The sequence below is a fragment of the Thamnophis elegans genome, chromosome 4 (genome assembly GCF_009769535.1).
Source record: "Thamnophis elegans isolate rThaEle1 chromosome 4, rThaEle1.pri, whole genome shotgun sequence".
NCBI classification, from domain to species: domain Eukaryota; kingdom Metazoa; phylum Chordata; class Lepidosauria; order Squamata; family Colubridae; genus Thamnophis; species Thamnophis elegans.
Window position 1 is genome coordinate 1,177,322 of NC_045544.1, and position 18,066 is coordinate 1,195,387.

At 39.8% G+C, this 18,066-nt stretch overlaps 1 protein-coding gene across 1 annotated transcript in view; it reads left to right on the top strand.

The window, feature by feature from the left end:
- DLGAP2 (DLG associated protein 2) overlaps window positions 1-18,066 on the top strand; it is an 82,605-nt gene that overhangs the window by 15,717 nt on the left and 48,822 nt on the right. The window contains exons 3-4 of the mRNA XM_032216422.1: window positions 12,632-12,779; window positions 17,371-17,590. Of these exons, the coding sequence (XP_032072313.1) occupies window positions 12,632-12,779; window positions 17,371-17,590 (368 nt within the window). The remainder of the gene's footprint in view (window positions 1-12,631; window positions 12,780-17,370; window positions 17,591-18,066) is intronic.

The following is an 18,066-nucleotide window of genomic DNA, read 5'->3' on the forward strand; positions in this document are numbered from 1 at the left end:
AGGAGGCCTACTCTGTGCGATCTGATGGGACGCAGGGAGCTAATTGGCAGGAGGCGGTCTCTCAAATAGTCAGATCCACTACCATGGAGCGCTTTATAGGTGGTAAGTAGGACCTTGAAGTGCACCCGACGATCAACAGGTAGCCAGCGCAGCTCACGGAGGATTGGTGTTATATGGGCGAACCGTGGTGCGCCCATAATCACTCGCGCGGCCGCGTTCTGAACTAGCTGAAGTCGTCGGATGCTCTTCAAGGGCAGCCCCATGTAGAGCACATTGCAGTATTCCAGCCTAGAGGTCACAAGGGCTCGAGTGACTGTTGTGAGAGCCTCCCGGTTCAGGTAGGGCCGCAACTGGCGTACCAGGCGAACCTGGGCAAATGCCCCCCTGGTCACAGCCGACAAGTGATGCTCAAAACTCAGCTGTGAATCCAGGAGGACTCCCAAGTTGCGGACCCTGTCTGAGGGGTGTAAATTTTGCCCCCCCAGCCTGATTGTTGGAACATTAGCCAAATTTTTGGGAGGAAAACACAACAGCCACTCGGTCTTTTCCGGGTTGAGTACCAGTTTGTTAGCTCTCATCCAGTCTTTAACAGCCTCAAGGCCCCGGTTCATCACGTCCACCGCTTCATTGAGTTGGCACGGGGCGGACAGATACAACTGCGTATCGTCCGCATATTGATGGTACTTAATCCCGTGCCTCCGAATAATCTCGCCCAGCGGTTTCATGTATATGTTAAATAGTAGGGGGGACAGAACCGAGCCCTGCGGCACCCCATAGGTTAGGGGCCTCGGGGACGATCTCTCCCTCCCCACCAACACCGACTGCGACCTGTCCGAGAGGTAGGAGGAGAACCACTGTAGAACAGTGCCGCCCACCCCCACCTCCCGCAGTCGTCGCAGAAGGATACCATGGTCGATGGTATCGAAAGCCACTGAGAGGTCGAGGAGAACCAGGATGGACGCGTGGCCTCCATCTCTGGCTCTCCAGAGATCATCGGTCAATGCGACCAAAGCGGTTTCAGTGCTGTAACCGGGCCTGAAGCCAGACTGGAAGGGGTCAAGATAGTTAGCTTCCTCCAAGGTACGCTGAAGCTGTAAGGCCACCACCTTCTCAACAACCTTCCCCAGAAAGGGGAGGTTGGAGACTGGACGATAGTTGTTAAGAACTGCTGGATCCAAAGACGGTTTCTTCAGGAGGGGCCTCACCACCGCCGCCTTAAGCGCGGTGGGGAGGTGTCCCTCCCGAAGAGAGGCGGTAACAACCGCCTGGATCCAGCCTCGTGTCACCTCTCTGCTGTTGGTAGTCAGCCAAGAGGGACACGGGTCCAGTATGCAGGTGGAGGAACTCACAGCTCGCATAGCCTTGTCCACATCCCCAGAGGCAACATCCTGAAACTCAACCCAGAGATGGTCTACCAAGTTATTCCCCTGTGTCCCGGCTGGATCTGCGGGGGTGGAGTCCAGTTCCGATCGAAACCGAGCAACTTTGTCCGCCAAGAACTGACTATATTCCTCAGCCTTACCCTGCAGGGGGTTCCCCGTCTCCCTCCTATTTAGATGAAGATCTATTCAGACCTATTGAGTAACAATAGAATTATTAAATAGAATTAACCGTACAAGACAGAATGTTGATATCCTGATTCTATAATTCTGTAGCTTGATAGGAGAATAGGAACTCAATTCTCTCATGGCCTTAAGAAATATTATTAATTAAAATTAAAATGCTAAACCTCTAAGATCACTTTCCCAACGAGAACTTATTAAAAAGAACAAGAAAAGGAGCTAAACTATATTTCAGACATAACAAGTGCTTATAAGTGTGTCCATCAAGCTAGGTGATTTTTCCATTCTTAACGTGCTTCTAAAATGACATGCGTTCAATGATATGAAAGGCATTTAAATTCCAGTGGGAAATTTTAAGTGTTTTTTAATTTGATTTTGTTGACAAAATTGCTAATGTTTACACAATCAGGTGCATTTTAAATATATAAATCAGGAGGCTGTACCTTCTTTAGTCTAAATTTGAATTCTAAGAGATGTTAAAGAAATTTATTTCCAGAGCTTGAAATTCAGCCTGCCTATAAAACCCTTTGACATATATTAGTTTTACTCCCATTATATTAATGAAGAGAAGGTGAATCCTTAAAAAATTTCCCTCCTTGTTTCTCCTAGCTTGATTAGCATTTATAGCCTCAAAAGCCCTTTTATGGCAGCCTTACCAGAGGTGGGTTCCTACCGGTTCGGCCTGGTTCAGCCAAACCGGTAGTGGCATGTAAGCCTGGGTGGCAGAACCGGCAGCGGCCCAGGCTGGACATGCCTCCAAACCAATTACCAGTCGCCGCCGTCACTGCGGTCACCACCGCCATCTTTTTTTTGAGTTCTGGACCTGCGCAGAACAATTTTTATTGAACTGTGTATGCGTACAAAGCGCACATTCAGCGTGCACACAAGCGCACCGGCAGTAACGCTGGCCAGAACCCACCTCTGAGCCTTACCTTATATACCTTGATGAGACACACAGTGTGTCTTACATCAAGGCAAGGCTACGAACTAGGTAGTCATATTAAAACACCTAAATATCTCTTTTTACTCTCTCTCAACAGTCCCTGACTATTAAGTAAAAAAATTGTTCACCTGCCGCATAAATAATACGGTTAATTCACCTCCAGTATTAACCATCTTATTCCTAAAAAAAAGAAGCAGCAAACAAACTAAATATTAACCTTACATTAAAACCTACGTCTATTAAATTTAAAAAAAATTAACTCACTCTGGGATGCTTTGTTTCCAAATATAAATCAAATTAGAGTCAAGAGAAAATGAATTAGATTTATTTGTACCTTATTCTGACAGCAGTGTCATCTTTGATCCACTTTTGGAAAGAGTATACCATTTAAAGACTCCTTCCACAATAATGTTCCTTTCAAAATTATTTGATTTTCCAAGTATACATGCTGTAAAACTAATAAATCTCATCTCTATATTTGGGGTATAAGAATTTGCTAGAATAACGTTCATAGAAATAGAATAGAATAGAATAGCATAGAATTCTTTATTGGCCAAGTGTGATTGGACATACAAGGAATTTGTCTTTGGTGCAGATGCTCTCAATGTACATAAAAGAAAAGATACATTCATCAAGAATCATAAGGTACAACACTTAATGATAGTCATAGGGTACAAATAAACAATCAGGAAACAATATCAATATAAATCGTAAGGATACAAGCAACAAAGTTACAGTCCTGCAGTCATAAGTGGGAGGAGATGGGTGATAGGAATGATGAGAAGACTAATAGTAATAGTAATGCAGCTCTAGTGAATAGTTTGATAGTGTTGAGCGAATTACTGGAAGTGAATAAAATGTTTCAGGATTGCCCATAAGCTTTTCCATCATTGTTTATTAAGTTCCCAACATTGGCCTCTTACAAATATGTGAGCAAAAATGTTATTAATTAACAGAAGCCAAAGAACTAGCTATACTTCATCTACTGTTGACATTAAAAACACAAATCAGTGATGCATCATTTGGAAAATTCTATTATGAAATGCTTGATGTTTTAGGGAGATGGTATTTAACAAGCCCAAATGTATTTGACAGCCAGGTTGGTTATCCATAAATCCTTTTTTTCTGACAATGGTTGCTCAACAATGACTCTTTGAAGTTGCATTTCATGCTGTTCCTTGAAGAAGCAAAAGGCTTCTTGTCCAATTATTTCTGTCCCAATTGGCAAACTCTTTCACAGCTGTTGTCAGTCTCTTTTTCTTGATTGGTTGACAACATCACGTTTAGATTGGCTTTCCAGGTAAGGGCAGTTTCCAAAGTGGATTTCTCTTTCTGCAGAGAGACGTTTTACCTTCTTCGCTTTCAGTGATACAGATGTTCAGAATATATTGTCTATGTATTAAGGCTTTGGGAAGCAAAAAGCCAGCTGTAGCACAGATAAGCATGAATGTAAACTGAAGCCCAGAAATACTTGATAATATTTCTGCTTATTCTTCCTCCCCTTGAGAAAGAGCCAAATGTGTTTTCAGATTCATTTTAAAATTGTGGTAGGCTATGATGTTGGAATCTATGATTCCAATTCTGAAAATCACATAAACAGCCCCAGAGTTTGAGAATATTATATATAAAAGATAAATGGTGTGTAAATGTATCCTAATTTAAGATGCTTTTGGTGAAAAGAGAAGTTAGAATGAGATGCTGTAGTTACAGTCAGCAATCCGTCTTAGTGAGGAATGTCTACTACTGACTTACATTTTGCATAAACAGAATAAACTAGATAGGACACAATATATAGATAGAGTTTGCTGGTGATGGAGAAGTTTTTAGAGAGATTGAGGAAAAAGCCATGAGATTAAGTTAGCATTGACCTTTAAAACCACAGTTAGGGTCAACTCTCTACAATTCCTAATATTCAATCTTAACTGCATTATCCAAACATAGCAGCCAAATTTATTCTCTATTGTTTCATCGGTTTATCAAATGTTGATGATTTTTTTTAGAGATTTGAATTTGCAGAACAGAGAACTCCCAATTTTTGGGCTTTCATAGCATTGCTTTTTAAAAAAAGCAGAAGGTATGAATGCATTTAGTAATTAGAGAAAAGCAAATCAGTGTTTATATTTCTTAAAATTCTCCATTTGTTCTTGTATTTACATACTGCACTTTTTTGTGCTTTCAAGTAAGTGTTGTACTTGTACTTGTACTTGACGCTTCTTCACCCATCGTGGGTATAGGCGACTTCCATGGAAATTTGACGCCACTGTAATGGATACGGCGATCCATGGAAGCTGTTTCGGCTGGATATACCCAAGGGGACGCCAGTCCCAAGGGTCGACAGAGCCCGATTGGTGGGAACGGGGGGCACCACGTGAAGACCGGGTTGTCGTTTGATAGTTGAGAGGCTTTGCAATAAGCGTTGCAATGTATATTTTGCGCATCAACTATCCTTGCCCGCCCTCAAGTAAGTGTTGACTTCTGATGCCTACCTGCAGCAGCCTCTGTTATTTGATACTTTGATACTAATATAATTAATGGAACTAATTTGGAATAAAAAGAATATTCTAAACTGTAAAAGGATATTTTTAAAGACATAAGTCAATTGAGAATTAATCTGTCTTTTGAGATGAACCCTGGAATCTAAACAGAAACCCACCTTCTCTCAGATGGCTCTAAATGCCTAAATAATCCGTCCTTCATCTTCCAATAGTACAGATGTTTCCCAGAGAGTCACCTAGTGATTCTGATCATATTAACATAGCTTATTCACTTAAAGCTGAACCTGGAACATCTGGGAAAGCAAATGACCTGTGAGTGCATCATATTGCAAACATAAGGAAGTATAAAAGGGAAAGGTTAGTTAAGTTTGATGTCTTGTTGCAATGTTAGCAAGAAACTTCATGATGAAGATATTGTTGTTGATGAGATTACATAGATATAAAGTTTATATCTTACCTTTTCTCCATCAGTTCAAGGTATCTTAATTGGGATTATTCCTTCATTTTATACTCATAACAACCACCCTGCCAAGAAGGGTGATCTGAGAATGACTCACCTAGAATCTTCCAGTGAGTTTCCATGGCAGAAGGTTGACTGTAATATTCCTATCTTAATCAGTTTACTGCAGTGACTCTCATGTGCCTATGCAGGTGGCACTGAGAGGCATAATGCTTTTAATACAGTGTTTCTCAACATTGGCAACTTGAAGATGTCCGGACTTCAACTCCCAGAATTCCCCATCCAGCGAATGCTGGCTGGGGAATTCTGGGAGTTGAAGTCCGGACATCTTCAAGTTGCCAACGTTGAGAAACACTGTTTTAATATATAGCCATTAAGTCTGTTAATGATTGGTAGCCTAATCCCATTTGATAACATTATAGTTGGTGGTAATAAGACCAGTAAAGTTTTTTTATCTAACTATGTGCTAATTAAATAAATGCTCCCTTTTTATATCTCTTCCATCACTCAGTTTCATTGATGAGTCTAGTTATCAGAGGAGGAGGAAAAAAGAATTCTAATTCTGTTTTATCCATATGATGGGTAATTTTATACATCTCTTATCATTCCCCCCCCCCCTCTGAATTGTATTTTCTGAATGAAAAGGCACAAATTATCGCGGAATCACAGTGCATTACAAGATTGGCAGCTTTATTTTCAGTTTCCTTCCTAAAAGCCACATCAAGATATTGGGCTTCATCATAATGATACAGATGGACTGGTATTCTCATTAAGCTTTCCATGACAACTCTACAGTTCTATTTTAGTCAGTCCATTATCATTCCCGATCCCATCAGCCTGTAGGTGGAGGTAGAATATTGTGTCCCCATATGCATTATCCTGACTCATCTTCTTAATATCTGTTCTCTCTGTTTGAATATGTCCACTTATGGAATTCATTATTGTTCCCTTTTTTTAATTCCAACCACCCTGAATAATTTAGCATCCCCAACTTGGTCATCTCAGTGCTCACTTCTGACTCCAGATCATGTATGAAAAACACCAACAGCACTAATCCCAATATTGATCTTTGCATCTCAGATGGAGAGAAACATCCATTTATTCCTACTCTCTGCTTTTTGTTCTTTAACCAGTTACCGATCCATAAGAGAGCTTCTTCTTATCACATGACTGCTAACTTTGCTCAGGAATCTTTGGTGAGGGGTTTTGTCAAAGCCTATTGAAAGTTCAAGTAAGCTATATCTTCTGGATCATCCCTATCTACATGCTTGTTGACACTGGCAAAGAACTCTTCAAGGTTAGTGAGAATAGGATTTATCTTTGCAAAAGCTCTTCTTTAGCAAGACTTGTTCTAAATGCTGATATTTCTTTTGTGGAGGAGGTGGGCTTCCTTTTCATTGTCATCCTTTGCTGAGAAAACTTTCTTTTCAGTTATAACTTCCATGATGAGGCTGGTTAACTGTGCTGGTAGCCACTTAGATCGGGTAGTATCTTTCCAAACTGCAGCACGTATTCCAACAGAGAGCTTATTATTGTATATTTGACAAAACTCAAAGATTATAGAAAGCACTTCTAAACTAAACTCAAATTTTATTTAACTTTTAATTTCTTTTTGAAATTTATCTCATTTACTCTCTGAAATTTACCTCTCTGAAAACAAATGTCAGTAATTTTCTACTTCACAATGTTCTATTTATATGTAAGTGGCTTCTTTAAAGTGTTGTCAATAAATGCAACATACATGCCAGAACCCCTGGAAGCACATTTCTGGCATTTCATCTAAAGTGCTGCACATCCCTAATTTTCACCTTTATCTTTTTGGTATGTTTTTTTCTGAAAGATGCTCCTTAGTATTCCCCAGAATTCAGTTTAGCAGTGGCACATGTATGTGTTTGAATACTAATATTCTGGGATCTTTAGGTTAAAACAGAGGTTATCATACATACATACATACATACATACATACATACATACATACATACATACACACACACACACACACACAGATACGTACGGACAAGGACAGGTTAACATTCATTCATTCATTCATTCATTCATTCATTCATTCATTCATTTATTCGATTTCAAGGCTATCCAACTCCAAAACATTCTGAGCAGCTTATAATTTTAAAAGAATATTGTACATAATATAAAAACATCATCACCCAAACTAGCCATACAAAAAACTAAAAATCACCAGTGTCTTCACAAGTACTGTAACCCCAGGCCTGACAACAGAGTCAAATCTTCGCAGACATAAAAAACATTTAAAGGATGAGAACCATATGTGTCTCTAAGAGGGTTGCTATTCCAGAGGGTGGCAGCGGCAAGAGAGAAAGTATATCTCCTCTGCATGATAATATTTCATTTTTTTAAAAACCCTCTAGAATGTACTATTCTGTCCAATCGTCCTGTAGTAAGAAACATCCATTACTATCTGCACCTCTGCTTTTGGCCCCTGTTGTAGCTCCCGGCTGATCTTCAAGGATAGCCCCATGTGGATCACATTGCAATAGTCCAGTCATGAGGTGAGTAGGGTGTGAGTGACCTTCTGAAGAACCTCCAAGCTGCAGAAAAGGCACAACTGCCTATGAGGAGGGCTTGTGCAAACGCCTTCCTAGCCAAGCTGCAATTTAAATAATTACAGATTCAGGAGGACCCTTAAATTATAATCTCGTCTAAAATAGGGAAGTGCAATCCCTTTGAGTCTCAGGTTTGAGCCTGATTCTGTTTTTCTCCATCCTAACCCAAAGAGCCTTCGGACATAACTTTCGTGCATTGACAGGTTCACGTGCACAGGCTGAAGTTTTACACAATTGAATATCATCAACTGGACCCCAGATTGACAGATCTCACCTAGTAGTTGGATGTAGTTGTTAAACAAGAGGAGTGAGAAAGTCCAGTCCTGAGATACTATCCCCCTCCAATGGAGAGCTGTAGGTTTTACTTCATCTCCATCCTTAGCAACACTGATCAGAACCAATCAGGAGAAGAAGGCCATGCACTGTAGCACAATACCCACAACTCCTGAGCTGTGCCTCAAGTCCACAAGGATACCATAGTTGATGGTATATGGAAAATATTGAGATCAATGAACACAATGTTGGATGCATCATCTCCATCCCAGCTCCATCAAAGGTAATTAGCAATGCTATTTTGATCTTGTATCCTGGCCCAAGATCTGTTTGGAATGGATCCAGATAATCCATCTTCTCCAAAACCTTTGGCAGCTGCTGTTAAAATACTTTCCCTTCAACTACAAAGGGAAATCGGGGTGAAAGGGCCTAGTGATGATGGCCTCTTGAAAAGGGATCATACCCCTTTCTCCTTCAAGGCCAGAGGAATTCTTTTCAAGGAGCTCAGTCACAAACCAATCACAGGCCATTTCTTGGGCTGCCTTGGCCACCTAGAAGGAGCATGGACAGAACAAACAGATAGCCAGAGTCACAGTTCAGAGGGCCTTATCTATGTGGTCAGGATTTACAGAATCAAACTCAGTCCAGAGAACATCATAGGACTGATGTTCCCGGCATGTGTACTTACTCAGACTCCAAGATCGTTTTTTGTCAGAAAGCATGACTATTCCACACCACTGCTCTTCAGATGCTCCTCCTATCTATCTCTCTCTACTATATACAAATGCAATAAAGGCTGAAAAATAATGTTTGCTAAGCCTCGCTTGTCCCAAAATGTCTCCCAGGGATTAATAGATAAAAATCCCTTCTTCTCATACTACCATTTGCTTCAGTATCTTGAGATGCCTCATTTCTTCTTTCTAGTGTGCAGAACAATTAGCATTTCAAAGAAAGCATTTAAACATTTAGGAAAGCTTAATTTGGTTCCCAGGCGTTAATGGCAACATGCTTAAATCATTGTTAGGATGTGCGTAATCATATGTTCCAATTTAACATCATTGCATTTTGATGACTAAGAAATGGCTAAATAAATGGCCAAATAAATGAATAAATGACTAAGATTTTGATGATCCTTATACTCCTGGAGCCACGTTGATTCACCTCTTATAAAAATGAGCCCTTTGCTCCAAATATTATTACAACCCACATAATAAAAGAGACGGAAGGGAAATTGGAGGCCTTCTAGTCCAAGTCCCTACTCAAGCAGGAGATCCTGTGCCATTTTAGACAAATGGTTGTCCAGTCACTTCTTAAAAGCCTCCAGTATTTGAAGCACCCACAACTTCTGACAGCAAGCCCTTCCACTGATTCATTTTTCTTACTGTCAGAAAATTTCTCCTTAGTTCTAGGTTGCTCCTCTCTTTATTCAGTTTCCATCCATTGCTTCTTGTCCTGCCTTCTATTGCTCTGGAGAATAGCAATAGCAGTTAGACTTATATACCGCTTCATAGGGCTTTCAGCCCTCTCTAAGTGGTTTACAGAGTCAGCATATCGCCCCCACAGTCTGGGTCCTCATTTCATCCACCTCGGAAGGATGGAAGGCTGAGTCAACCTTGAGCCGGTGAGATTTGAACCGCTGAACTGCAGATAGCAGTCAGCTGAAGTGGCACCACCTCGGCTCCATCAAGGTTGAGCCCCCTTTCCAGTATTGGAACACTGCTATCATGTCACCCTCTTTTAGGCTCAAAGGGGGGACAGTTTATCCCTTTGCAATAGAGGACTTCTAAGCAAATTTCTCTGTTCTTTGCTGATTGTCCTCTTTGCAGTCTATTATCCTTCTGGAAACATGACATTATTTACCAAATCCTTGACGTTTCTTTAGGTAAGAGTCATTTAAGAATCTGGCAAGAGTTTTTCTTATAAAACCCAATCTCTATGTTTATTGTTTTTACCACTTCACTATATACTATGCTAAGTGACTCCCTGGTAGCTTCCTTTCCCAGTAAAGCATCTTTCCTATTTACTTTTTCATATAGTTCTATGCATATTGCAACAGTCCACTAACTCCTGTATCTTATCTTGAGTAGATCAGATTGCACTTTATTTATGTTGTGCATTTAAGCCCAGAGGACTTATTTACTATTCAAGATTTTGCAAACCTACCAAATAAATGGATATAATGAGAGTATAATCCAAGCTAACATTAATAATGTTAAGCAATGCCTGAGGATAAACTGAGACAATTTAATTTTATTTGAATAATTCACACTAATGTTTAACTCAGCATGTATTAGCGGTAGCACTACAATAGGTGTCAAGTGTACATTATAAAAATAAATAATTTTATCAAGACATGTTGCCTTGGTAAACGTATTGCAGCTCTTAGTTTACATGACTAGCATGTGGTATGTTTCAATGCCAGATTTGATAATTTGTTTCTCTGACATATTTAGCTAATTTTTTCTACCAAATGCCATTCACTATCGAATTCAGCGATGTGCCATTAGTTTCTCTTTCATTCTTATTCCTATTATGTGCCGAAGAGAATGTATGGTTTTAATAGGGTTCAACTCTTCCAGGCAAATTTATTTCAGTCGTGAAAGTTGTTTTTAAGTATAATATATTGAATTTCAGAGACGTTTTCCATAAATATTTGCAGCACACATCATATGCTTTAGTAATGAATTGAACATGGAAATGCTAGGATTAAATAAAAGGGTAGAAAGTTATAAAACCATTTGTTGTAGTTGTCATTCGGTTGTATGTGTTACTTAAGTATTTTTCTTTTTCCCAATGTTCTTTAAAATTTTCTAGGTGTCTAAAGGCATTTTTAACTGAACATGTTAGTATGTTCCATTCAGAGGAAAAGGTCTTTTATACCGACTGCTGACATTCAAAAAATACAATAAGAAGTTCTGCCAAGGTTTAACAGTTTTAGGTCAGATGGATGTCAGCAGGAGAGCCAGAAGCATTTTGACACTTAATTCTTCCATTGACAAGAACGCCCTCTAAAAGATTATTAGACCTCGGGGGGGGGGGGGGGGGGGCTTTTACTCTTTTGTTCTCCAATTAGCTTTTGCTAAGTTTGCTATTTCTACTGGTAAGTTTCTGTGTGAACTGGACCCTCTACATTTTTTATGAAATTAAGAATAATAATTACCAGACAATTTCCTAATAAATACCGGTACTTTTAGGTAATTATTTCCTAGAATTATTTAGTATCGAGGTAATATTTAGTAGGGAAAGTATTTACTTATTGGCTTACTCTCCCTTACATGCTGCTTCAGACGCAAATGTTCTCAATGTATTGTTTTTTTCTATTACGCCAGAGATGTGTTAATTAAACCCAGAGTTACATGCTAGCTGTTTAAGGGTGGCAAAAGTTAAAACTTAACTTTTTCAAGCACAGCAAATCTATATTGGATTTAAAGTATGTGCTGCTTAAATTAGTTTACAGGAAGCCATCCTCTGGGATTGCTGTAAGCATCAGCCCTGGGCCTGAGACATCTTTCTTAATGAAATGGGCAGCACAGCCGTCCCAGGGGGCTCCACTGCAGATGAATGAGAGGATCGAGCACAAATTAAACAGTGTTTTCAGTGTAGCAGAGGCTCTTCTGCACACAAAATGATCAACGCTTTTTGAAATGGAATATAATAACGAAGCCGAGAGAAAACAAAGATCTCAAGGGCTAAGCATAAAGAAAGAAAGACCTAACTGGCGGGTCATATTTTGGAGGGAGCCGTTCGTGTTATCTGGCTTGCAGAATAAATTCGAATTACCAGCAAGGGGCCATATATGCCATCATCAGTTATTGCTGTTATAGGTTATTATTGCAGAATTGTTAAATCGTTTAACATAAACTGAATGTTATGTACTTCAGAAACACATAGGGAGAAGTGACCTTTGGGGCTGTTAAGCTTGGGGAAGATTTGTTCTAAGCCTAAATTCTGAGTATTCCCTGAAATAGAGTTCAGCAGGTTTCCAAAGAGCTTCACTGATCTGGCTGTTTCAGAATTCTTAAGTCCTTGTTATGCTATTAGAGTTTATAGTAGAATTTAGGTAGGGCTGATCTAATACGTGTCCTATTTTGACCAGATGGTTAGTACTGACAGGGCCAAAACTTTACCTAGCAACAGAAGAGGCCAAATCCGTCTAATGTTCTTTTTCCATTGGGACAATTGTCAGTGCCGTGTCTGCAAATGCCCACTTTATTTTCTTGATGAAGATGCGTTATATAGAACACTTTTCAGCTCTTTCTTTCAGGAATGTTTCTGTCATAGTTTTTTCCAACTTTGTTTCTATCTTTCTTTAATAGTCAGAGCTATCTGCAAGCTACAAGTGAAGTGCCTGGCGGCCAAAGCCTGGATCCTTCGGCAAACTACAATTCCCCCAAGTTTCGATCAAGGAATCAGAGCTATATGAGAGCAGTCAGCACACTCAGTCAGGCCAGCTGCGTTAGCCAGGTTGGATTGTTTTTCCTCTTATGCGTTTTACAATAATAATATTAATAATTATAGGGTTTCTAAAGAACAAATTCAGGAGTTCGACCACCTATCCCTGGCTTATCATCAATCATTTATACTGGTTATTTTCCTAAACTGAAAGCTTTGTTTATGTGCAATTTAATAAGATTTTGTAATGGAAACCAGAAGAGTCTCGGGCTGCTTACACCCTGACGTTTGTCAATAGTAGTTTTCAATGGTTTTACGCATACACCTAACAAGAACAGTTCATAAGTGAAAAAAGTAATTTGTAGATACCAATTATCTGCTCCCTTATTGTATACTGTATGGCAAATACTTTCGTTCTTTGATACCATATATGCAAAATAACCCACTGAGTTAATACATCCTTAAGTCAGTGCTTGCATTGCACTAACAGTAATATATTATTGCAATATATTATAAGTATAATAATAATTAGATTGCACTCATTGATACCTGCACATATCTACAAAATCACAAATAAATAAACAAGGTTGTTTTTTTTTTTTGTTAACTATAAGAAAAAGCTGAATTGGAAACTTAAAGGGAATGATAGACCTGTGGGCCATATGTATTTTCAGAGCCCCAGTTTTGCAACCATGTTGTCTAAAATCTACCCCAATATTGGGTAGATAATTTTTGGAAATAATCCATATAGATTCAGTGGTGTAATTTGTCACCTTTTAAAGGAAACCACACACTAAAGTGGATTCATGATACCTTTGCAGGCATAAACCACATCCATTGACTTTGTTCCTAGATCCATAAGACATTAGAAAGATCTTTCTCATCCAGGGAGGCCAGCCATATTCCTCCAGTCCTTGTTTGGCTCTCAAGAGAATTGCATTCTATAAGACAAGTCTCTGCAATCCAAAGCCACTTAATGTAAAATTTTTATGCGTGTGGTTTTGGTATCCCTTTCATATTTAGGTACAAAAAGTAAATCGGAGCAAGAATTTTCCTTTTTTGTAGGGCCTAGTGGTTAAAACACTGGGCTGTTGACCGGAAGGTTACCAGTTCAAGATCCAGGTACCACATAACTGAGCGAGTTCCAATTCTTGCCTCAGCTCCTACCAACCTAGCAGTTCTAAAGTATGCAAACGCGAGTAGATAAATAGGTACCACTTCAGTGGAAAAGCAACTGCAGTCTGTTTGCCTTGGCTTATAGTCATGCTGGCCATTTGATCACAGAAAGGTCTTTGGACAATGTTGGCTCCCTTGGTTAAGAAACGGAGATGACCACACACCTCCACCACCCCCGCAGTCAGACATAACTGGACAGGAGCAACCTCTATCTTTTACCTTTTTAAAATATTTTTTAATTCATTCAATCACATTCTTGGGAGCTCTTATAGCTGAATTCCAGCAGTGAATTCCAACAGGTCCAGTTGTGATCGCCCACCATTACTGTAACAGGCTTAATAGTTGAAATAGCTACAGTTAGGAAAATCTGAGCAGCTTGGCAGAGAAGGATTCTTACTCATCTTATGGCACTCTTGTACCAGAGTCCCCGCAGCTACTGATGGTGTAGAGATTACAGTTTTCATTGCTGCAAATATATTCAGAGCTGGTTTGCAGAGCCATAAAATAACAGAGCGGACTGGCTGCTGGCAATCCAGCATCACCTCTTCCTCCTTTCTTTTGCAAGGCTAAACAGAAAATGTAGCCAGCACCGTTCTAAAACCTTATGCTGCATAGAAGGGCTACTTCCTTCTGCCCTCCACTTATTTATCCAAGATTTATTCAAGATTTGTTCACCCCATCCTGGCCCTGTTTAAAGAAGCTCTTGAAACCTGGCCATTTCCCCCCAGGATGTAGGAAAGATACACTGGAATGTTTCAGTTGGGGTTTTTTTTTTAACTGATTTTCTCTAGGTTCTCTTTTGCTGTAATTTTGATGCTTTGATTGTTCTTTGTAAGACAGAGTCATAAGGAATTGGAGCAGGAATCAATTGATGAATCACAAGTGCCCTTAACAATTTGGTATTATTAAATGTCAGAGGAAAAGGAAGAACAGCCTGATAATTCATGTTCTATAATATTTCAATTATAGCCACTCCCACTGGCTACAATCTACATTCCTCACTTGCCCATGGTTCTGTTTTAAAAAATAAGGCTAGTGTCAGATCTACAATGTAGATCAGACTAGGAAACCAAGACCCTGTAGATCACGACTACTTTGAGTGCAACAACTATAGTAATAGAATCTTGCAAGTCTGAATGTAGTTGCCCCTCCCTCACTGTGCCTTCATGAGAACTAGACACGGGTTTGTCTGAGAGGTTTTCTCAAGGTATTTTCTTAGCCGCTGCTCAAGCCCTGCTTATCTGACTCTTGCCTTGGTAGCGACTCTTCCTCCTGTGCTTCAAGGCCGTTCCCAACATCCTCTGGTATGACAAGAGAAAGGCTATGTCCACGTTTGGGATTTGCTAGGTTTATCTTCTACCATTCCTGCAGAAGACCAAAGGAAAATACCAGCTGAGGCTCATGCAGGTTTGATGGAAACTGTTCTTCCTCAGATGTTCTCCATCTTACGCATTCTTTGTACCTCCATAATAAAACATGCATCTATACTGCAGAAGAGGGTCATATGCTACTTTTGCTCTCCCCTTCAACAGAAAACAAAGATCCTTTCTGCTAGCAAAATTGGGTTTGCAAATAAGGCAATAAGGCATTCCTCCTTATCATACTTAAAATTGTGCAAGTCCATCTTTCTTTCTTAACAAATCTTTCTTTGTTTATATCAAACAATTCAAAATAAGAATGTTGGTCTTTCCAGAGTGCCTTTAATATGGTTAGAATGTATTTATTTATCAAATTTTTATGCCGCCTGAGTCCCTATGGAAGGATTGAAATAACAATTGCAAGCACTGAAAATAATTCTTTTCAGACCAAATTCATGGTGGAGGTGTACCTATGGAGCATGACCATGTACATATTCTGTGGGGGTAGACACACATCACTGAAATTATTTAATTAACAATACAATTCATGTTTTGTATCCCTCGTTTTCCATATTGGCATTGTTCTAGCAATATTACTGGGATGAGGAGCAAAGTGGCAGCAGCTAAAACTGCTGTTGGGCAGAGCTGCCATTTGGGCTACGGTCGAGAGAAGAAGTGGGAGATCCAAATCTCTTTAGATGTTGCTGAATTTTACATCCAGCAGCCGTATTTGATGGAAATGTTGCTCAAAATATCTAGGTTATCACAAGTGCCCTGCCCTGGCCTAGGATTTCCCTGAAAGAGGCATTTTTTGAAATATTTAAAATAATAATAATAATATAAGAAAAGCAGTATGCTTTGGTTCTCCTCATATTTCTCCCTACCTGACCTTACTGACATCATTAAATGCAGTACCAAGAGAGAACCTGTATGGCATGGAAGCAATTTCTGTTGTACTAATTCGTAGTTCTTGTAGTTCCTCCTTTTGCCCTTTGCATCTGATGTTGTAACATGTACTGCTCTCCAAGTAGTAGGATGCAATTCAGTCAGAACTCTTAAAAGGGGCTTATTTTAAATTCATTTCTAGAAAAGTCTGGCTCCATCAGATGGTTCTTGGTGGTGTTCAGCTTTGCTGATGTCTAACGTTGCTCCTTAGATATATTTGAGTTTCACTCCCATTTGTAAGGTACAGAATAAAGAGCATTTATTGGATTGACCGTTGAACTATCTGAAAGAAATGACAGCTGGAATACATACTTTCCTGGTCAAATGTAACAGAAGACAAAATTTTCCATTTATGGTCTGGGGAAACTTCACTTAGTCACAGTTGTCCCTTATCTCTTCTGCACCAGGGAATAAAATCTCACCGTGTAGTTTAAAATACAGAATAATTTCCTATTACATCCAAATTTGAGGAAATGATTAGCCCAACCACATGAAGATCAAATTGGTTCCAGGTCAGAGTTAGCTAACTAATTATAGTTTGAACAAATTAGTGGCCTGTTTGGGGACTAATCAGCTCTCCTAGTTCACACAATGAACTAAAGGAACCAGAACTCACTGCTATGTTGTCACGAGAATGGAAACGTGTTGCTGTAACTTCTAAATATGAAGAGTTGAGGAATTATTTTGCCATTTTTCCTAAAACTGTTTACTTGTTTAAGATTTGAGAAAGGGGTACTTTAGTTATATTTCTGATTTCTTTTCAGGATGATTCCTTGAGAAAAGCAAGGTAGTGGCAAAGGGAATATAGGTGGACAAAAATTAAGGCAACAATTCGAGTGCCTCAGCTTTAGGACATTCTTCCTGCTTGTTTAATGTAATGTAATGTAATGCAATTAAAAACCAATGTCTGAAAATGTTCTTCCAGGCTAACACCGGAATTAAAAGATAGTCTATTTAGCTCTCAGATTATAGCAAAAGGAAAGCTAATTTCAATTAGGTTGATGTCTCCGGCTGCATTATAAACAATCTTGAGGAGGGAGTGGAGCGGGTAAATGGGGTTGTTGCATTAATTATATTGAAATAAAGTCTTTTTGAGCTCTGATAGCGTATTGAAGCGTGATGCATTTCTGCAAAGCCAGTGGGGGAAAAAAACCACACCAAATGCAATGTTGTTGTTTATCTAGATGAGTGAAGCAGAGGTCAATGGGCAATTTGAATCTGTTTGTGAATCAGTGTTTAGTGAAGTTGAAGCTCAGGCCATGGATGCCCTCGGCTTGCCAGGTTGCTTCCGAACCAGAAGCCACAGTTACCTGCGCGCCATTCAAGCGGGTTACTCTCAAGATGACGAATGTCTCCCTTCAATGGCATCTTCTAACATCACCTCAACAATCAGGTCAACAACGGGTGAGTATTCTTCTTTGTATGTTTAATATAAGAGCCAGGGTGGCGCAGTAGTTAGAATGCAGTATTGCAGGCTAATTCTGCTGACTGCCGATTGCCAGCATTTTGGCAGTTCGATTCTGACCAGCTCAAGGTTGACTCAGCCTTCCATCCTCCCGAAGTTGGTAAAATGAGGACCCAGATTGTTGGGGGCAAAGGCTGATTCTGAAAACCACTTAGAGAGGGCTGGAAAGCATTGTGTATAAGTCTGTGCTATTGCTATTCCTTCCTTCCTTCCTTCCTTCCTTCCTTCCTTCCTTCCTTCCTTCCTTCCTTCCTTCCTTCTTGTTAGAATGCAGAATTGCAGGCTAACTCTTCCAACTGCCAGCAGTTCAATCCTGATTGGTTCAAGGTTGACTCGGTCTTCCATCCTCCCGAGGTTGGTAAAATGAGGACCCAGATTGTTGGGGGCAAAGGCTGATTCTGAAAACCACTTAGAG